Raw genomic sequence first — 20,075 nt, 5'->3', positions numbered from 1 at the left:
GCAAAGGAGAGAGAAGAAGAAGGCAGGGAGGGAGGGGGAGGGGGGGGATTTAGCCCTGGAGGACCTTGCCCCCCTCCCCCTCCCCTCCCCGTCCTCTCTAGGACTCCAGCTCTGCTCCTCTTAACCCTTGCCAGCCCAGCCCTCCCTCTCCCCGCTGCCCCACGGAGCCCCCTCGGAGCCCGACTCCGCGCCAGGGAGACGGGGCTTCCCCAGGAGTCTCCGCCTGCTCCAAGCAGCCTCCTCGAGAGCAGGCGCCAGGGGGGAAGAGGAAGCCCAGATCCCCCCAAGGGAGACACGTCTTCCCTCCAGCCCCCCATCTTCCCGGGGGCAGCCCCACTGAATTGGGGGGCCAAGCTGGTGTCCGGAGGCGCCTCCTTCCCTTGGACTTGGAGGCTTGGCTTCTTCCAGGCTCTGGAGTCAGACTTGGGGGGCCCTTTTCCCCCTCTCAGTCCGCCCCCCACACCCAGGGGGTCCCCTCAGCCCTCCTTCTTGGGGGTCTCCCTCTGCTCCCCCCCCTCAGTCCGCCCCCCACACCCAGGGGGTCCCCTCAGCCCTCCTTCTTGGGGGTCTCCCTCTGCTCCCCACACTCAGGGGGTCCCCTCAGCCCTCCTTCTTGTGGGTCTCCCTCCGCTCCCCCCTCTCAGTCCGCTCCCCACACCCAGGGGGTCCCCTCAGCCCTCCTTCTTGGGGTCTCCCTCCGCTGCCCCCTCACAGTCCGCCCCCACACCCAGGGGGTCCCCTCAGCCCTCCTTCTTGTGGGTCTCCCTCCGCTCCCCCCTCTCAGTCCGCCCCCCACACCCAGGGGGTCCCCTCAGCCCTCCTTCTTGTGGGTCTCCCTCCGCTCCCCCCTCTCAGTCCGCCCCCCACACCCTGGGGGTCCCCTCAGCCCTTTTTCTTGGGGGTCTCCCTCCCCTCCCCCCAGCTTCTCCCCTTCATCTCCCGCCTGACTCCTCTTCCTCTCCCCCCCACCTTCCCCCCCAAGCTCCCCCCTCAGAAAAGCCGCCTTGCATTTTTCCGCCAAAAGGGCTGGCTCCGCCCCCCCCGCTGGCTTGGCAGCCAATCAGAGCGAGGCTCCAGGAAATTTCTGAGGGACTAAGTCCGCTGACTGGCCTGGCTCTGCTGTCCATCACAGGCCCAACCAAGGGGGGCATCTGGCAGACTCCCTATATCTCTAGAGATCATCTACGTCTGTCAGTTACCTGTCAATCCATTTTAGGGTTTGAGATCATTTGAAATAACTGTGCCGGGTGCCAGAGCCCCGAGGGGCCTAAGTGTAATAAACAGTAGTAATAAATGGATGGCGGAAAAGTCTGGGAAGGGGCGAGCCCCTCTCTGCCCCCCTCAAGGCTCCTCTCAGGCTCATCCAGGGTCCAAGGCCTCCTCCATTTTTGGAGGGCCAGGAAGTGAGTGGCCCCTGCAGCTTCGCCTGCTGGAAAGGGGGCGACATGCAAGCGGCCAGCCTGGCAGGGTTGTTGTGGAAGGAGGAGCTCCTGGGAGGAAAGGAGGTGCCAGGGAAGTGCCATTCTGTCAGTAAAGCGCCTCCGTCCCTCACTCCTCCTCCAAATGAGTAGGGGGTGACAGGAGTTTTTGAAACTTCCCTCCATGTCCCAGAATACAGTGCGAAATACATCATTATTGCGTCATGAATACATTAGAAATAGGTTGGGTTACACAGGTGACATCATGAATATATTACAGAAAGGTGGGATTTCACGGATTAGCATTTCAGGGAAGGGAGGGAGAGTATGCAGAGTGAGAGATATGCAAAGATAAACACTTCCTGAGTACCGGTGATGATGAAACAATAGTCCAGATATGCATCGCCTGCCACCGGCATTGCCCGGAGGAAGGGGTCGGCAGAACGATCTGACAGGATTAGGGTCTTCCTGAGTACGTGGCCTGTCGCTTCGGGGATTATGGAGGCAGGGGTAGCACCATGGAGTCCTGAGGGAACTGAGTCAATTGACACCAAAACCAAAGAAATCGGAGCTGTGGTTGATTTTATGTGAATTTAAGAAGTTTTCGCCTGTTCCAGTCCATTCGTATAGCAATGATTGAAGTCGGAAATAAAATGGTTACATTGTTGCAAGTTTTGACACTTTTACGAGTCCACGAGTTTCGATTCCATTGTTCTCCCAGCGGGGAGCCGTCAGTAGCTTGTCAAGAGGTTAAATGAGGCGTGCAGGGGCTCGCTGAGCTGACTCTGCAGAGCGGATGCACGGTTCTGATTGGCTGGGACGTGGCCATTGAAACGGATGGGAGCGCAGTTTGATACGGTCAACCCATGATAGAGATAGAGTGGGAAGGAGGCTTAGAGAAAGTTGGTGGGCTTATTTCGCCCGTATACAGAAAGAGATAGGCATCTTATTTAAAGGACCAGGGGTATAGTGTGGTGCTTGTGTAACGGTGTGGGGCTTAGGGGCCTGGGCAAAGCTGGGCGCCGTCGAGGTCATCGCCTCTGATCCTTTGGTGGGCGGTGGAGGGGTGCGGGAAGGTACCCCCCCTCCTTTCCGTATCAATAACAGACAGGCACAATCCAAAATGGCCCTTCCTCCCGCTCCAAACATAGAAGGACCGGTTGCCCTGACCCAACATGGCCTCTGCTCTTCCTGGCCTCCATGGCAGCCTCAACTCCGGGACGGCCTCCTCGCGCGGTGAATGGAGGGGCGAAGTCATCTTACACTTGAACTAGGAGGCTGTCAGGGCCTGAAGCGCAGCAGGACAGGCCCAGCTTTTCTCCAGCTCCGCTTGCCCAAAAGCAGCTGCTCCCCTTCAGACCGATGTTCCCCTTCCTAGAAATGGGGGCCTAATGCTTCCCTCGCTTTCTGCTCCCTTCCCTGAGTACTTCCACCATTCCATGCTTTGGACGCAGCCCCGCTTCCCTGGCGGAACAGCAGGTTTAAGGGCACCAGGAATATCTACCCTTTACGAACTCCAGAGGTGACAAGATTGTGACAAGATTCCCAAAGGCTGAGGGTAGCTTGAGAGAACTAGCCTCTTTTGAGACAGCACCAATTTCCATTTCTTCTTGATCAAAACCCACAGACGCTCAGCTAGGATTTTTCCAGAAGGTTTTACCAGTATCTATCAGGATGGTAAGAATTTTATTACAGTGAGCCAGAAAGGATGTTATGTGTTCCATGTCCTGTTAGTACTACAAGCTACCCAGTGACTGATAATCCCTCATTTCTCCGAAAAGGTTGGGAGAAGGAGTCTTCTCTCCTTGCTTTAATATTTCCTGAGAATAAATCTGACATTTGCTTTCACATTAGTTTGTCTACTTGTTTAGCCTGAAAAGGGGAGAGACATGTGTTGTTGCATCTGGGACAGAGGAAGTGGTCCGGTTGTGAAGATGCAGAAGGGCTTTTCTTTTCCCTGTGCTCCCCCCATGTGGGAATGTTCCCCTCTGTCTACATCCTCTGTTAACATAGGTGACTTTTCCCTCCCTCTGAAGGGGGTTTATTTCCTTGACCCAAAGCCCCCTCCCCCAAAAGGAAGGCAGCATCTGGATCCCAAGGAAGAACAGCTGCAGTCCTCCTGTAGCCTTATGAGGCTTTGCCCTCGGGTGGGAAAAATATTGTGCCCGGGAAAGGGAAAATGGGAGTCAACAGACAAGGAATAGTTTCGGAGAAAAAGCTTTATTTCTACCATCCATGAACTGGTAGAAGGAGCAAGTGTGATAACTCACAAACAAGCACGAGTTCACAGCCATTTGCACAGAGCATATATTCCCCTTCCAGTTCCCTCCCCTTCTCCTCCTTCTGAAAAGTTCTGCCCCATGTCTCCTGAGCATGAACAGAAAGTTCCTGTCATGGGACTATTTTGGACTGTTCCCAGGAAAAGGGGGTGAGAAACCAAGGGGGGTTTCAGAGTGTTCAGATATGTTTCATTCTCCTGTAAGAAAGTTGCAATCTGGTTTTAACAAGGCCACTGGCCTTAGAAAGAAAAAGGCTTTGAGAAGCAAAGGACTCTGTTCTCCACCTTCGTTTCAGTCTTTTTGTTACAGCAAGAGCAATATGCTTAGCTAATGCTTTTAGCCTTAGAAGGGGAAAAAAGCTTTGAGAGTGCAGTTTGAGAGTGCCTGAGGCGAGGCTTGGAGGCCTGGCTGGGGGGGGGGGAGGATTCACAAAGGGGTTTAGGGTTTTTAGGGTAACCTGACTGTCTTTCTTCACTCCTGCAAACTTGCCCCTCCCTGGCTTGGCAGAGAGGACAAGGGAGGACCCTCTGCTCCCCGACTTGGGGGTCTCCGCCCCCACCAGGCATGATCTGAACAGGGACCCCCATGCCCCCTCCCTGCACCCCGGGTAGTGGCATAGCAAGGTCAGGGGGTGCCTGGTGTGGAAAAGTTTTTGTCACCTCCCCAATATTGACCTCTATTTTTTGCCTGCAAAGATGTTTTGACTTTATTTCACATTTTCTTACAAAGGATTGTGGATTCTGGGCCTCTGATAACAAGTAGGGCACTGTGGACAGTTACTTAAATCCACAGGATGCATTTATTTATATTTTATTTATTTCATAAAATTTATTTTAAACAACCTGCAAAGTTGTTTACCAATACAAAAAACAACACCACCACAGCAGTAAAATCAATAAAAATTAACAAGCCTACTTTAAAACACAGAAAAGCTAAAATATTAAAAGAGATCAAAATTACTTCAGCTTCCTAATGCTTTTAGCAGGTGCCAGAAAAGCGTCTAGCAAAGGCACGTGGTTTAGTGCAAGAGGCGGGGAGTTCCAAAGGGCAGGTGCTGCCACACTAAACCACGCAGTGCTGGAAAGGGGGTGAAAGGCAAGCGGCCAGCCTCGCAGGGTTGTGGAAGGAGGAGCTCCTGGGAGGAAAGGAGGTGCCGTGGAAATGCCATTCTAGAAGTAAAGAGCCTCCGTTTCTCACTCCTCCGCCAAACGAGAGCCAGGCGTGTGTGTGAGTGTAAACAAATAGAGTGAGGGGGGGAAAGTATTTGATCCCCCGCTAAATTTGGTTTTTTTGCCCTCTGATGAAGAAATGCCTAGTCCACAATTTTAATGGTAGGTTTATTGTAGCTGTGAGAGACAGAATAACAACTGAGAAACCCAGAAGACAAAAGTCAAAGATTGATGAGGTTTATTATTATTTTTGTTCTTGTTCCTACTTTTCTCTCTTTTATTTATTCCCAATATCATCCCGATCTTAATCCTTTATCTTATCTTGACAGCCACTGGCATGCAACTTTCATCATATTTAACAGATCTATATGTAAATTAACATGCAAGATGAAATTTTTGTTCTTCTTCTTGTTGTCCATCAATTTTTTTCGGTGCAGTCCCTCAGAAGGCCCTATTTCATTCCACTGTCTTATCTTCCAGGACTCTGGGCTGTCTTCCAGATTTCCTTTGTTTAATTAAAATTAAGACATTGTCAGAGCTGCTTCCAGATCCTAGCTCACAGAGGATCACGCTAGCCAGCGATCATTAAATAAAAGTCTTTATTGAGTTACAGTTTCCATTCTCAATCTGCTGCGTGCAACTCTACGTCTCATGGTTAGATCGGCGAAGCTCCGTCTGAGTCTCCGCCCCTTGTACACCAACTTAATATCCTAGCCCTGCTCCACCTTTTCCGCCTGACTGTTCTTCTCTGGGTCCCTCTGCCCCCCGGGGTCTCTTCCTTCCGGGATTCTTCTGACGCCGACCCCCCGGACCCTCCTGTCTCCTTGCGCCGGGCTTTAGGACCTGGCTCCCTTTCCAGGCTGCCTACTGCGCCACCTTCCTGTGCATTTGAACTTGGCGCGCGCGCCAAACCTTCCACCTTCCGTCTGACCGTTTCTTCGCTCCCCGATGGAGGTGTGGCCACTCCTGACTCGTGCCCTCCCCCCTGTTGTGAGCTGCCAGCGCTTGATCCCTGGCGCCCTTCTTCTTCCCTGCTCTCTGGCGGTGACGCTGGTCCCGATTTCCAACTGCTCCCCTCTGAGTCCCCTCTGGCTCTATCTTCCTGGGGTGTCCCCCTAGGCTCCCCCCTTGCCCTGGCCACTGGTGCTCCTTTCTGTGAATCTTCTGATTCACTGGAAAGACTCGGAGATCTCGGGTCGTCGTCATCACTCATCTTTTCTTCTGCCTCCTCCCCCTCGCTCTCTGTTTCCTCCCTTGCCCTTGCCTCTGCTCCTGAACCCCTGACAGACATGTAATGTATTTTAATGGACTGATATTTTCCCAAACCGAAGAATCTTCTGTAAGAGACCACACTGTGCGATAGATTTCACAGTTAATACTTGTTTGGTTCCTCTAGAATCCAAGCTTGCTCCCCCTGGGCCCTAAGGGAAGCTTACAAAGATCAAAGATTCACCTTCGCTTTTATAAATCCATATATGACAAAAGTCCATGCAAGCAGATGGACTTTCACTGTATTCCTATGGAAGGAAATGGAGTTTGAGCTTTGATGATCGGCTAAGGCTTTGGCAGGACGCCAGATCATTATTGAGAGATTTGGACGGAAGGAGAAGCTGGAGTCTTGCCAGAGCTTTGGCGGGACGCCAAATTACTCTCTATCTAGACTCAAACAATAACAAAAAAGGGAGAGAAGATGGCGTGTGACGCAGTTGAAATTACCTCATTCTCTGGTAACACTGTATTTCAACAAAGTCTCTTCATATCTTCAAACAAGCTGATACCTTGCCAATAATAATTAAAGCCCTCCAGAAAGGACCGCACCATTAAACATCAAATTCTCTAGTTTTTTTAATGAAGTTTCACTTGCATTCCATTTAATTAATTGAATCTTTCTCCATGAGGCTTGCCAAATCACGAAGTAGGTGTTAGTACTGCAGTGTTTCATTCTTTCATTGCACTGTGTGACACTGTGCCTTTAATTGCCTAATTACCTAATGTATTGTTGTGTGAGAACGGGAGCGATTTCTATATCTCCTCCTCCTCCCCTCTGGCGCTTGCATCTGGCTTTTGCTGAAGGATACGGCTGCGTGAGTCAGCTCGTCGCTCTGTTGACTTATTATCTTCTCGATGCTGCTTTCCAGCCAGAGTCTGCTTCTGCTGTACTCTGCCACCATGGGCGAAGTTCCTCACCATTCGGACAAGTGAGGGAGGGCGTTGGCCCAACAGTAGCAAGGATGAAAAATGATGAGACGCTCACCTCACATCTTCTGTAGCAGAGCGACAAAAGTCCTTTCAAAGTCCAAATTCAAATCTTTGTTGAAAAACAGGAATGCTCCCGCTCATGGCGTTGGCAGTGGAGAGTGTCCAATTCGTGCAATGCTAAACACTCAGCGCCCCTGCCTCCACTGTAGCGAGCGGCAGATATCGGACGGCGTGCGGGTGAAGGCACGTGCGCCCCATCCCTGCGGGGTTCAACAGGGATAATTACCCCCAGATTCACCTTGTTTAATTGCACGACTGGGGTCCAGTGTCCTGGGAAAGCAGCCAAACGCCTTGGCCATCACCGGAAGTCTTCTCCAAAGTCTTTTTTTATATTTTCTCTCTGATAGTAAGAGCTGACAGTGAAAAGGAACTCTCTCTGAAGGGGGTGGACCTTCATTGGGGGTTTTAAGAAGAAGTTGGATGGTCATGGATGCTTGAAATGAGATTTCTGGAGGGGGTTGGACTAGATTCTGAATCTATGATTCTATACTTCACCCTGGTGTGAGATCTTAAATTGACTTTTTAACAAGTGAAATTTTATACACATTCAATGTGCTGATATGCTTTCAACCCCGTATGAATTATTTGGTGGGCCATGACTGAATCTTTTCCCACATTTCAAACACTAAGACGTTTTCTCTCTTGTATGAATTCTGTGATGCAAAGTGAGACCATCCTTCCGACTGAAGCTCTTTCCACATTCCAAGCACTGATAGGGTTTCTCCCCTGTATGAATTCTTTGATGGGAAGTGAGTTTACCACTCACACGAAAGCTCTTTCCACATTCCAAGCACTGATAGGGTTTCTCCCCTGTATGAATTCTTTGATGAGAAGTGAGTTCACCACTCACACGAAAGTTTTCCCCACATTCAAAGCACTGATATGGTTTCTCCCCTGTATGAATTCTTTGGTGGGAAGTGAGATGGGAGCTATCAGTGAAGCTCTTTCCACACTCCAAGCACTGATAGGGTTTCTCCCCTGTATGAATTCTGTGATGCAAAGTGAGACTATCCTTCCGATTGAAGCTTTTCCCACATTCCAAGCACTGATAGGGTTTCTCCCCTGTATGAATTCTTTGATGGGAAGTGAGATCACCACTCAGACGAAAGCTCTTTCCACATTCCAAGCATTGATAGGGTTTCTCCCCTGTATGAATTCTTTGATGGGAAGTGAGATCACCACTCTGACGAAAGCTCTTTCCACACTCCAAGCACTGATAGGGTTTCTCCCCTGTATGAATTCTGTGATGGGAAGTGAGGTGACCCTTCTGATTGAAGTTCTTCCCACATTCCAAGCACTGATACGGTTTCTTCCCTTTATGAACTCTTTGATGCAAAGTGAGATTATCCTTCCGATTGAAGCTCTTCCCACATTCTCTGCACTGATACAATTTCTCCCTACTCTGTGTTCTTTCGTGTGAAGTGAGGCTATTCCTTCGAATGAAGCTCTTTCTTTGATGGGAGGTGGACTGGGAGCTTGGACGGATGTTCTCTCCACACTCTGAATATTTATATGACTTCTCCGCTATGTGGATTCTGTTGTGCTCCCTCTTGTTCTTCCCTTCTAAGTCACCACCATCTGCAATAAAGAGAGAAGCTAATTATAGCCTCAGGAGGAATTGGGACCTCCAGATTACTGAACAATGTTAACGAATGCTTGTGACAGAGGAAGAACTGAAGAGAATGAGATGTGTGGCCGTCCAATAGTTTTCACTGTTTTTGTTTCCTGGTATTAACTGAGATATTGCTTGGCTTTTATCTGGGATGGATATTTTTGTGGCTCAATCATGGAATCCACTCCATCTGCAATCACAACATGTTATGATCCAACAGGGAACCCTACTGAGAGAGTCCATGATCCCACGATTCTCCTCCTTGACTTCTCCTTGACCTCCCCTGTGTGAGTGCCGGAGGGCCCTGCTCTTGCCACTAACCACCTGGTCCGGGGCGGGGCCTGAAGCCTCCAAAGGACTGCTCTGCTGCCCAGGAGGACTCCCTTGTGTGAGTGCCTGAGGGCCCTGCTCTTGCCACTTACCACCTGGTCCAGGGCGGGGCCTGAAGCCTCAAAAGGACTGCTCTGCTGCCCAGGAGGACTCCCTTGTGTGAATGCCTGAGGGCCCTGCTCTTGCCACTCACCATCTGGCCTAAGGCGGGGCCTGAGAGGCCTCACAAGGACGGTTGCTGTTACTGCTGCTGCTGCCCAGGAGGACTCAGGGGGGCGCAGAGTTCTTTTTAAAACGTTTTAAAAATTTTCTTTTGAATTTTTTGTATGTGGGGGGTGGTGGTGGGGTGGAGGTTTGGTTGGGCCTGGGAATTTGTTTGATTTTGGTGTTTTTGTAATTTTTACAGTTTTTTGTTTGTATTGTTTTATTTATTTATTTTTAAAGGTTTTATTATGTTCTTAAGGGGAGGGGTCAGGGTTGCCGGGGAGTGGGTCCCAGCCAACAAAATGGCTGGGGCATGTTCCACAGGGCGGGATGCACTGGGACAACCGATCTCAGTGATCACGGATAGGAGGAGGAGTTACGCTAAGACCAGACCATGTCGTTACAGAGGAGGCAGGTTTAGTCGTTGTTTGACGACTATCCCTGCCTCCGGGTCTGGTCCTGACCGGATGGATACTAGAATCAGCAAGGGATGCCCACATGACCTGAAGGTGCTGCTGTGCAATGCCAGGTCAATGATTCATCCATGACTGCCATCCATGACTTGATCATGGATGGAGGGCTTGACCTGGCATGTGTAACAGAGACTTGGTTGGATGAAGCAGATGGACCTGTCCTTGCCGCTGCTTGTCCACCAGGTTTCTCTTACGCACAGCAACCCAGGCCTTGTGGGTGGGGGTGGGGGGTTGCAGTGATTTTTAGGAAGTCATTAGTCTGCACCAGGCGTCCTATTGGGAAGACTCAGTTCTCTGAGTGCATGTTCTGGAAGCTGGGCAATAGGGGCAGTACAGGATTCCTTTTGGTGTACTGACCTCCCCGCTGCACCAAGGATTCCCTGCCCGAGCTGCTTCAGGTTGTGGCGGATATGCTCCTGGAGACACCTAGCTTGGTTGTCCTGGGGGATTTTAACATCCATGCCGACACGACCTTACAAGGGGCCGCTCGGGACTTCGTGGAAAGCATGGCCTCCATGGGGCTGTCCCTGAATAAGTCTGGCCCAACTCATAGCCACGGACATGCCTTAGACCTGGTGTTTAGCTCTATGGATGTTGGTGATCTGACACTAATTAAAAGCGAAACAAAAGAAGTGCCATGGTCAGATCACTTCCTGGTGCAACTGGACTTCTCCGCAACCCTTCCCCTCTGCAGGGAGGTGGGACGAATTCGGATGGTCCGCCCCCGCCACTTAATGGATCCAAATGGTTTCCAGAGAGTGGTAGGGGATGCTTTATCCCATGTTGATGGCCTTTCAGCCGATTCCCTGGTGTCCCACTGGAATGTGGAGTTAACCAGGGCTATTGACTGTTTGGCTCCGAAGCGCCATCTCCGATTGCATGGAGCCCGGACAGCCCCGTGGTTTTCCACGGATCTGAGGGCAATGAAACAATCGTTGAGACGGCTAGAGCGCCGGTGGCAGAAAACTCATTCTGAATCAGACCGGACACAGGTTAGAGCTCAATGTCGAGCCTACCAAGTGGCGGTAGCGACGGCGAAGAAGACTTTCTTCACCGCCTCTATTGCATCTGCGGAAAACGACAGCAGGAGACTCTTTCAGGCGGTTCGCAATTTAGCGGAACCACCTGTTACATCGGGGCCCAGTACGGGCCACATGATCTCCTGCAATGATTTTGCAAAGTTTTTTGCAGATAAAGTCGCTCAGATTCGGGAAGAGGTAGACTCCACCGTGGGAGCAGGGCCGGAGCGGGAGAGTGCTAGAGTCCTGACTAGTCATCATCATCATCATCATCATCAAACCTTTATTGCATTAGCATACAGCCATAGCAAAATAAGACAATACAAAAATGCTAGAGATAAACAACCAAGCAAAATACAAGGCAATATTGCTGGTGTAATGACATTTAAATTACTCTAAGACAATAATGCAAAGATTTAGTTGCCAGCGCCAAAAATCTAATATGCGGATATATATATATAAATAAAAAGAATTAAAACAGGTCCAGGTCTAGGACACACTACCCTGTCAGAGTAGCCCTGAGTTTCAGAGCCTGCACTATGAAGATTGCCACCCCACGTGAAATTTGGGGATTTGCGTCCACGAGAAGCGATTTCAAACAGTCTTCCTTAGACGTAATGGTGGGCGGGATCAAGAGGAGGAGCTTAGATCTTATTGGCTCATAGATAGGGCAGTAGAAAAAGAAATGTATGAAGTCCTCTACTTCATTCATTGTGCATGGACATAGACGCTGAGTAATAGGGGTCTTAGAGTAAATCCCCTGGAGGAAGGCCGTGGGTATAGAATGGAAACGGGCCATAGTAAACGCTCTTCTCAGATTGGGCTCCGTCAGTTCTATCAAGTAGTTGGCAAGTGATCTTACCACTTTCACTTTAGGGAGCCACATGGAGAGGCGGGCTGTGGTGGACTGTGCCCGGTCCATGGCCTCGTCTCTTGTAAGAATCCAGGCCCGGATTTTATGTTGGTCCCAAGATGACAGCGTGTCAAGATCTGGGAGGGAGTAGCGTGCAATAATAGTCTCCATGGCCTTGGACCATTTGTTGCTATGAGAACAAGTTAAAAAGGCTTGCCTGGCTAGTAGGGAACCTGGGGCATTGATTAATTTACAATAAAAACTAATAATTCTAATGTGGGCTCTCGCAACAATGGAGGGGAGGCCCAGTTCTGTTCTTAACTGTGCAGCAACCGAGCCCTTGGGGAGACCCAGTGTCTTTTGTGCAAAAGAGTTTTGCAGAATCTCCAGCCGTTGTAGTGTTTTTAAATTCCACCTCCAGATTTCAACCCCGTACAGTAACATCGGGAGGACTTTACTGATAAATGCTTTTCTGATTGGTGGAACCAACTGGCCGCCTTTTGCATAGAAGAATTTCTCCAAGGCTTTGATGGTTCTACGGGCAGCCAGGATGGTCGTATTTAGGTGAGCTGACCAGCTAAGCCCATGCTGAAAAGTGATTCCCAAATACTTGAATGCTGAACAATATTCAATATAGTGGCCCTCAAAATTCCAGAATGACTTCCGAGTTTTCGTACCAAAGGTAAGAATTTTGGTTTTGGCGAAATTGATTTTGAGGGAATTGGTATCACAATATGTCATGAGCCCTCTGAGCATGTTGTTTAAGCCCTGCTTGGTTAATGACAATATTACCATGTCGTCCACATAGAGTAATATGGGGATCTTGAGCTGTTGTAAGGAGGGGGCAGATTGATTTAGGGCCTTCATAGTTGTAACGATGTCGTTGATATAGAAATTGAATAGAAAAGGGGCCAAGAGGCAGCCCTGTTTGACCTCTTTATTCAGAGGGAAAGAATCAGAAAGAGCTCCCAGAGGGCCGAATTTTACTCTGGCCCCTGACTAGTCAAATTGTGTGGGATCAATTCCAATCTGTTATCTCCGAGGATGTGGACAGGCTGCTTGGACGAGTGAAACCAACCACCTGTCTCCTGGATTCTTGCCCATCCTGGCTGATAAAAGCGAGCCGGGAAGGGCTGGGCGATGGGCTCTGCGGGGTGGTGAATGCTTCCCTCCGTGAGGGAGCCTTCCCAGACCCGCTGAAAGAGGCGGTTATTAAACCGCTTCTTAAAAAACCATCTTTAGATGCGGCCACGATGGCCAACTATCACCCAGTCTCAAATCTTCCATTCTTGGGCAAGGTGATTGAGCGCGTGGTTGCTGAACAACTCCAGGCACGCCTGGAAGAAGCGGACCATTTGGATCCCTTCCAGTCGGGATTCAGGCCTCACCATGGGACTGAAACTGCCTTGGTCGCACTGGTTGATGATCTCCGGCGGGCTAGGGACAAAGGTGAGAGCTGTTTCCTAGTTCTGCTGGATCTCTCAGTGGCGTTTGATACCATTGACCATAACATCCTTCTGGACCGTCTAGAGGGGCTGGGAGCTGGGGGCACTGTCATACAGTGGTTCCACTCCTTCCTCCTGGGCCGTGTTCAGAAAATGGTGGTGGGGGATGAGTGTTCAGACCCCTGGGCTCTCACTTGTGGGGTGCCTCAGGGTTCTGTCCTCTCCCCCATGCTTTTCAACATCTACATGAAGCCGCTGGGAGAGATCATCAGGGGGATTGGGCTGGGTGTTCATCAGTATGCGGATGATACCCAGCTCTACCTCTCTTTCAAATCAGAACCAGTGAAGGCGGTGAAGGTCCTGTGTGAGTGTCTGGAGGCGGTTGGAGGATGGATGGCGGCTAACAGATTGAGGTTGAACCCTGACAAGACAGAAGTACTGTTTTTGGGGGACAGGAGGCGGGCAGGTGTGGAGGATTCCCTGGTCCTGAATGGGGTAACTTTGCCCCTGAATGACCAGGTGCGTAGCCTGGGAGTCATTTTGGACTCACAGCTGCCCATGGAGGCACAGGTCAAATCTGTGTCCAGGGCAGCTGTGTACCAGCTCCATCTGGTACGTAGGCTGAGACCCTATCTGCCTGCGGACTGCCTCGCCAGAGTGGTGCATGCTCTGGTTATCTCCCGCTTGGATTACTGCAATGCGCTCTACGTGGGGCTACCTCTGAAGGTGACGTGGAAACTACAATTAATCCAGAATGCGGCAGCTAGACTGGTGACTGGGAGCGGCCGCCGAGACCATATAACACCGGTCTTGAAAGACCTACATTGGCTCCCAATACGTTTCCGAGCACAATTCAAAGTGTTGGTGCTGACCTTTAAAGCCCTAAACGGCCTTGGTCCAGTATATCTGAAGGAGCGTCTCCACCCCCATCGTTCTACCCGGACACTGAGGTCCAGCACCAAGGGCCTTCTGGTGGTTCCCTCACTGCGAGAAGCCAAGTTACAGGGAACCAGGCAGAGGGCCTTCTCGGTAGTGGCGCCCTCCCTGTGGAATGCCCTCCCACCAGATGTCAAAGAGAACAACAACTACCAGACTTTTAGAATACATCGGAAAGCGGCCCAGATTAGGGAGGCTTTTAATGTTTGATGTAGTACAGTATTTTATATATATATATATATATATATATTTGGAAGTTGCCCAGAGTGGCTGGGGAAGCCCAGCCAGATGGGTGGGGTATAAATAATAAATTATTATTATTATTATTATTATTATTATTATTATTATTATTATTATTCTTTATGCTGAGCTCTCTGGTCAGGATCCAGCAACGTCCACGCCTCGTCTGTGAAACAAACAGCAACACCTTCACCTGAACACTCCCCATCAGAAATTATCTCAATCTGGTTGGTCTAAATTTAAATTTATACATAAATCTCTTTCTTCACTTTGAACCCCCTCCCTCCCATTTTCATGATGAGACCTACTCTGTATTGTTTCATTGGTAACAGAAGAGGAAAAATGACTATTACTCACTTAATCTAAGCACAACGGCCACAAGAGCTCCAGTCTAGGCATTTGGCTCTGCGATCTTGAATGTTCTCTGTGCTCTCCTGTTTCCCCTTTTTTTGTTTCAGTTGTAAGCAATTCATGGACCCAGAACTCATACACTGACCACTAATGATGAACTATATGTTATAGATACTCCTGCAAATTTATTCTGCTATTTTACATAGAAATGACATGAGAAGACTTGGTCTACATGTTTTATTATTCCTATGTTCCTTGTTTTTAAAAGCAAATAAAAAGTTATTCCAAAAAGAAAAGAAAAAATAATAATACATGGAGGCCTCATCTGCATTCAATCTGCAAAGCAGGATCAGGTTCCTTTAAAGACTCGTGGCTTCTAGTGCTGCGCAACGGATCAGTGTTGGACATTGGTAAGGCATTCAGATCACAGAACTGGTTTTAGACATTTTGAGCTGCCAATACATCACGTTGGCCGGGAAGCTGTGATCTATTCCTAGCTCAAATTGCCCGCAGATGACAAAGGAGCAGGCGGGCAGGCAGGTGGAGGAGCCCAAAAAGGTGCTCCCCTTCTCCATCTCCATCTGCCTGCCTGCCTCCCCCCACCCCCAAGCTGAGCAAGCCCCAATTCCTCTCTGGCTCCACCCCTCCACCCCTCCACATCCCCATCTCCCCTCCCCTGGGACTCACCAGATCTCTCGGAGGTCCCTGGGAGGGAACGCTCAAAGGTTGTGGGGAGGGATGCAGGAGACAACCTGACCAGGTCAACCGTCCATCTTCCCCCTTCCATCCTCGCTAGCTTTGCAGGATCCGTCTCTTTCATCCTTCCTGAGGAGTCAATGAGCCAAAAGAAGCTGCAGGGTCCTGGGAGAGAGGAAGAAGCAAAGGGAGCCTCAGAGGCCCTGCAGGGATTCTCCTGCGCTAGATAGTCTCCTGCCCCTGGAGAAGCACAAATGGGGCAGCCCCTTCCCAACAGAAGCCCCATTTGTAAACATCTCCAGTGCTTGCAGTTTCCCCTGTTTGCTCCTCACCCCACTTCGTAAGGCTGACATGTTCTGCACAGTAGTGACCTGAGAGTAGATCCCATTGAATTCAATGGGGCTTATGGACAGAACTTGGTGCCAAAACCAGTCACCATCCTGTCCCAAGCCTTGGCCGATCATCAAAACTAAACTCCATTTCCTTCCATAGCAATACAGTGAAAGGTTGAGGCTTTAAATCCATTTCAATTTTGTCACATAGTTTGCTTTTCTGTTGTAATCCATAAATACAATCCCATTCTCTTTTATCTCCTCTTGCTTTTTATCAGTTTGTTAGCATTTGGGGTGTGTGTGCTGAGGAGATTTCACCCCTCCCATACCCAAGAATCTCCTGATCATCTCCTGATGGTCTCTGCTGACTCTCCAGAGAAGAGGAGGCGTGTCCTGCCTATCTACTTATTCTGCCCAGCAACATATCTGTGTGTGAGAGAGAGTCAGTCAGTCAGTGTATCGGAGAAAGTGAGAGTGTTAGAGATCCTAGAGATAAGATTGCTGCTAAGAGCAGCTGCAGACTCTCAGTGTAGCATTGATTTATGCTTAGAATATTCAGCTCTGTATATAGCTTTGTATCATAGTTGTAGTTACAGAATAAAAGGAAGATATTCTACAGAGCTGCTCTCCGAGTAGTTTATACTCTGCAAGACTCTGCAAAACTCTGCTGCGCAACGACTGTATTATTGAGACAGTGAATCCGGTGCTCTCAGCTCTAAGCTGTGAGTCCACAGCACTGTGACCTGTTCCTGTGAGAAAGGAGGTCTCTGGCGGTGCTACCCAGCTCGCCTAGCCCAGTTGGGGTTGAGGTGCAAGAGTCTGTTAGGATATTTCCGTTCCACCTTAAAAGGGAGCAGGCTTTGTGAGTAACAGAGTCTGCGCATGTCCTGTTCACAGGATGTTTATGCTTGCTGTTTCCTTTCGATTTCAGTCGGGCAGAGATGCTGACGCAGAACGGTCATGTTTTTCTTTGTTCTGTTCAACGCTAAATAAAGTCTGTAAATATGCTCTTCTGCTCTTCTGCGGTGCAAGCTTTCTGGCTGTGTTTCTGCTGATAAAGGATGTGCACGAGCCTGGAATGTGGCAGTCAATTTCCAAGGCTTCGTGTCGCTAATTGTTGGATCTGCGTGGCTACAGAGATCGATGGACGTCCGGCAGCCGGCATGGGGGCTCAGATGGACGCTATCTCCCTGGCAGTATCCCAAAAACAAGGTTTCGGGCCCAGATTCACAGCACCTACAGGAGAGTAAAGCTGCAACAGACTGCGTATGAGAGGTATGTCAAAAGCGAAAGAGAGGCTTTTCTGTTTACCTCGGAAGGAGCCTTTGGAACTCCGGCAGATTAATGGCTCTGGGAGCCAAGCCAGAGAGTTTGTGATTAATGGGCTGCCAAGATAAGGAGTCTTTGAAGGCATAAGAGACTCCCGGCTCAAAGGAAAAGCTGAAATGGAGTTTTTCCAAGCTTCTCAGGCTGAGGAGTGCCCAAAGTTAAATCGGCACAATTATGAAACCTGGGCAAAATGGTGTGAATCTTTGCTGCGTCAGTTTGGAGTGTGGCATACTGTGTCTGAAGCCCCTCCAGTTCCTCTGACAGATAGATGGAGGGCCGCTAATTCGAAGGCGATTGACATAATCGTCTTGTCCGTCTCTCTGGAGGATATAAAGACGCTAGCTGGCAATCTGACTGCACGTGGCATGTGGAATGCTTTGATGAAAGCTCACAAGCCAGTCATCCCAGCCCAGAATTTGACTGCATCGGAGGTCCTAGCTGTTTCCCAGAATGCGAGTGAATGCAGGGATGCTGAGGGCACCGGTTGCAAGCTGCAGGGGGAGCTGACCGTCACGTCATCCCAGGCAGCATTCCAGCCTCCAGGGGGAGCCAAGGAGTCGGCAGCTGAGAGCTCTGTTTCTCGTGGGAACCAAGGTCGTCGTCTTTGCAGAGGCCGGAAGGCCAGAGGTAAACAAAGACAGATGCCTGCAGATGGCCAGAAGCAGAGGGAGGGTGAAGAGCCCGCGCCAGGGAAAAACAAAGCTGTGTTTGCTGGCACTGCTTCACCAAAGGCTAAAGGCACGTCTGCTGACCAGAAGCAGGGGGGCAAGCTGCAAAAGCCCACGCCAGTGGAAAACAAGGTTATGTTTGCTGGCACAGCTTCACCAAAGGCTAAAGGCACGTCTGGTGGCCAGGAGCAGCAGGGCGGCAAGCTGAAAAGGCCCACGCCGGTGAAAAACAAGGGTTTGCTTGCTAAAAAGACTGCTCCAACAGCCAAAGGCAGATTTATTATCGATTCAGGTGCGACCCGCCACGTCACGAAGGATCGCCACCTGTTCATCTCCTTCAAGCCTCAGGAAGGTGAGATCCACCTGGCTGACGGAAGGACGTTGCAAATCGCAGGAGAAGGGACTGTGAAACTTGCAAGTCTGCACACTACCATCAGTAATGTACTTTATGTTCCGGGAGCTGCTAGCAATTTGCTAAGTGTCCCACAGCTTACTGGGCGTGGTTTTCAGATTTCCTTCAAGAGGAGCGTCTGTGTCATCAGTAAAGGCAAAGAGGACTATTTGCATGCAAAGTTTATGGATGGTTTGTTCCATATAACTTATGATGACACTGCTGTTGTATCTAATGCTGATTCTTGTTGTGTTGCACAAACTAACCAAGTTCTTCATGCAGGATGCATTCATGATGCACATCGAAAGTTTGGTCATCTCTCTTGGAAGGCACTGGCCAAGATGCCAGAGGTGGTTGAGGGTTTGAACATCAAACCCTGTAAATTTCACATGAAATGTGTATCTTGTGCAGAGAACAAGGTGAAGGTTGCTCCAAAAGGCAAGGAGTCTAGCAGGCAGGCTTCCAAACCCTACCAGCTAGTGCATGCGGACCTGGTTGGTCCACTTACACCCTCTTTAGGGGGAGCAAGGTACTTCATGGTTCTAATTGATTCTTTTTCCAGGTACATTCATGTGTTTTTGCTCGAACAGAAATTGCAAGCGTTTCCGAAGTTTAAGGCATTCTGTGCTTGGTTGGAGAATGTGCACGGTAAACGTATTGCCTGTTTGTTTACCGATCGAGGCGGGGAGTTCACTTCTCAGCAGTTTGAAGCTTTCCTGACTGAGAAGGGAATCCAGCATGACATGTCAACGCCCAGATCGCCATGGATGAATGGGCTTGCGGAGCGAGCAAATCAGACATTGCTGCAAGGAATGAAAACCTTGTTGCATGATGCCAATCTCCCTGATAAGTTTTGGGGGGAAGCTTTGGGGAATTTTGTTTACAGTTTTAATCGCAGATTGTCATCACCCATTGGCTGTACCCCCTATGAGAAGATGTTTGGCAAGAAACCCAACACCAAACACATGAGAATCTTTGGTTCTGACATGTGGGTACACTCCCCACAAACCAACAAGCTTGGGAAGCGTGGGGCACATGGTTTGTTCATGGGGTACGAAAAAGGTGCATACAGGGTGTGGATGACTAACTCTAAGTCCATTAAGTTCACAAGGAGTGTTGAGTACAATCCTAAGTGGGGGGAAAATGTGGGAATTTTCCAGAGTTACCCAGATGAGGATGATGATGATGAGGATGAGGATGATGATCAGAGTTCGGATTCCAGTTCAGTGAGCGGTGCTGCTGCTGGTGTCAGTGACAGTGATGACACAGCAGACTACCAGAGCGCAAAGGCCTCAGTCAGACCATCTGACGCGTCTGACAATGAACTGGAAGAACCACTGTTCACCATTGGTCAATTTTCTCCTAAGAAAGAGGAGATGAGTCCAGAAGACTTGCGTCTAGTACGCAGATCTGAGAGAGCCACGAAGGGCAGACCTCCAAAGAGGTATGCTGATGAGTTTGCTAAGACAGCAACTGCTGTTCTTAGTAGCTCAGAGAAGGTGTGGGAACCTTCAAGCTTCAAAGAGGTTCAGGAGTTAACCTCTAAAGATGCTGAGCCTTGGCTTAATGCCATGAAGGCTGAAGTTGATTCCTTGAACAGGAACCAAACTTGGGAACTGGTACCGGTAGTCCCAGGAATGAGACTGGTTGGCAGCAAATGGGTCTTCAAGGCCAAGACAGACCAGAATGGCAAGGTTGTCAGACACAAAGCCAGATTGGTTGCCAGAGGTTTTTCACAGGTACCAGGACAGGATTACCACGAGACCTACTCACCCACAGTCAAATATGAGAGCATTCGGCTGATGCTCAAGATTGCTGCGGAGGAGAAACTGCATGTTTCCCACCACGACATTAATACAGCTTTTTTGTACGGGATTTTGAACGAGGAGCTGTTTATGCTTCCACCTGATGGGATGGAGATACAGAAGGGAATGGTCTGTAAACTGCGGAAATCCTTATATGGTCTCAAGCAGAGTGCCAGGTGTTGGAACACAAAACTCACTGAGACGTTGCTTTCTCTAGGTTTTCACCAGGGCAAAGCTGATCCATGTGTGTTTGTCAAGGAGGAGGG

At 49.6% G+C, this 20,075-nt stretch overlaps 2 protein-coding genes across 17 annotated transcripts in view; one reads left to right on the top strand and one right to left on the bottom strand.

The window, feature by feature from the left end:
* LOC308465792 (uncharacterized protein) overlaps positions 1–20,075 on the top strand; it is a 430,090-nt gene that overhangs the window by 315,426 nt on the left and 94,589 nt on the right. The gene's annotated exons all lie outside the window — the stretch shown is intronic.
* LOC308465694 (uncharacterized protein) overlaps positions 1–20,075 on the bottom strand; it is a 386,527-nt gene that overhangs the window by 319,926 nt on the left and 46,526 nt on the right. For 4 of the 6 annotated variants that reach the window (XM_080985782.1, XM_080985783.1, XM_080985784.1 and 1 more), the window contains exon 2: positions 15,276–15,449. The exons of 1 other annotated variant lie outside the window; for it this stretch is intronic. In XM_080985782.1, the coding sequence (XP_080841908.1) occupies positions 15,276–15,408 (133 nt within the window). In that variant the 5' untranslated portion in view covers positions 15,409–15,449. Of the gene's footprint in view, positions 1–8,967; positions 9,134–9,616; positions 9,740–15,275; positions 15,450–20,075 lie in introns of those variants that run through there. One more of the 6 variants, XM_080985787.1, reaches the window with a different exon arrangement.

The sequence above is a fragment of the Podarcis pityusensis genome (assembly GCF_964106645.2).
Source record: "Podarcis pityusensis genome assembly, chromosome: 2".
Taxonomy (NCBI): Eukaryota; Metazoa; Chordata; class Lepidosauria; order Squamata; family Lacertidae; genus Podarcis; species Podarcis pityusensis.
Note: the sequence above shows the minus strand (reverse complement) of the source record. Positions and strands in the feature narration are given on the sequence as shown.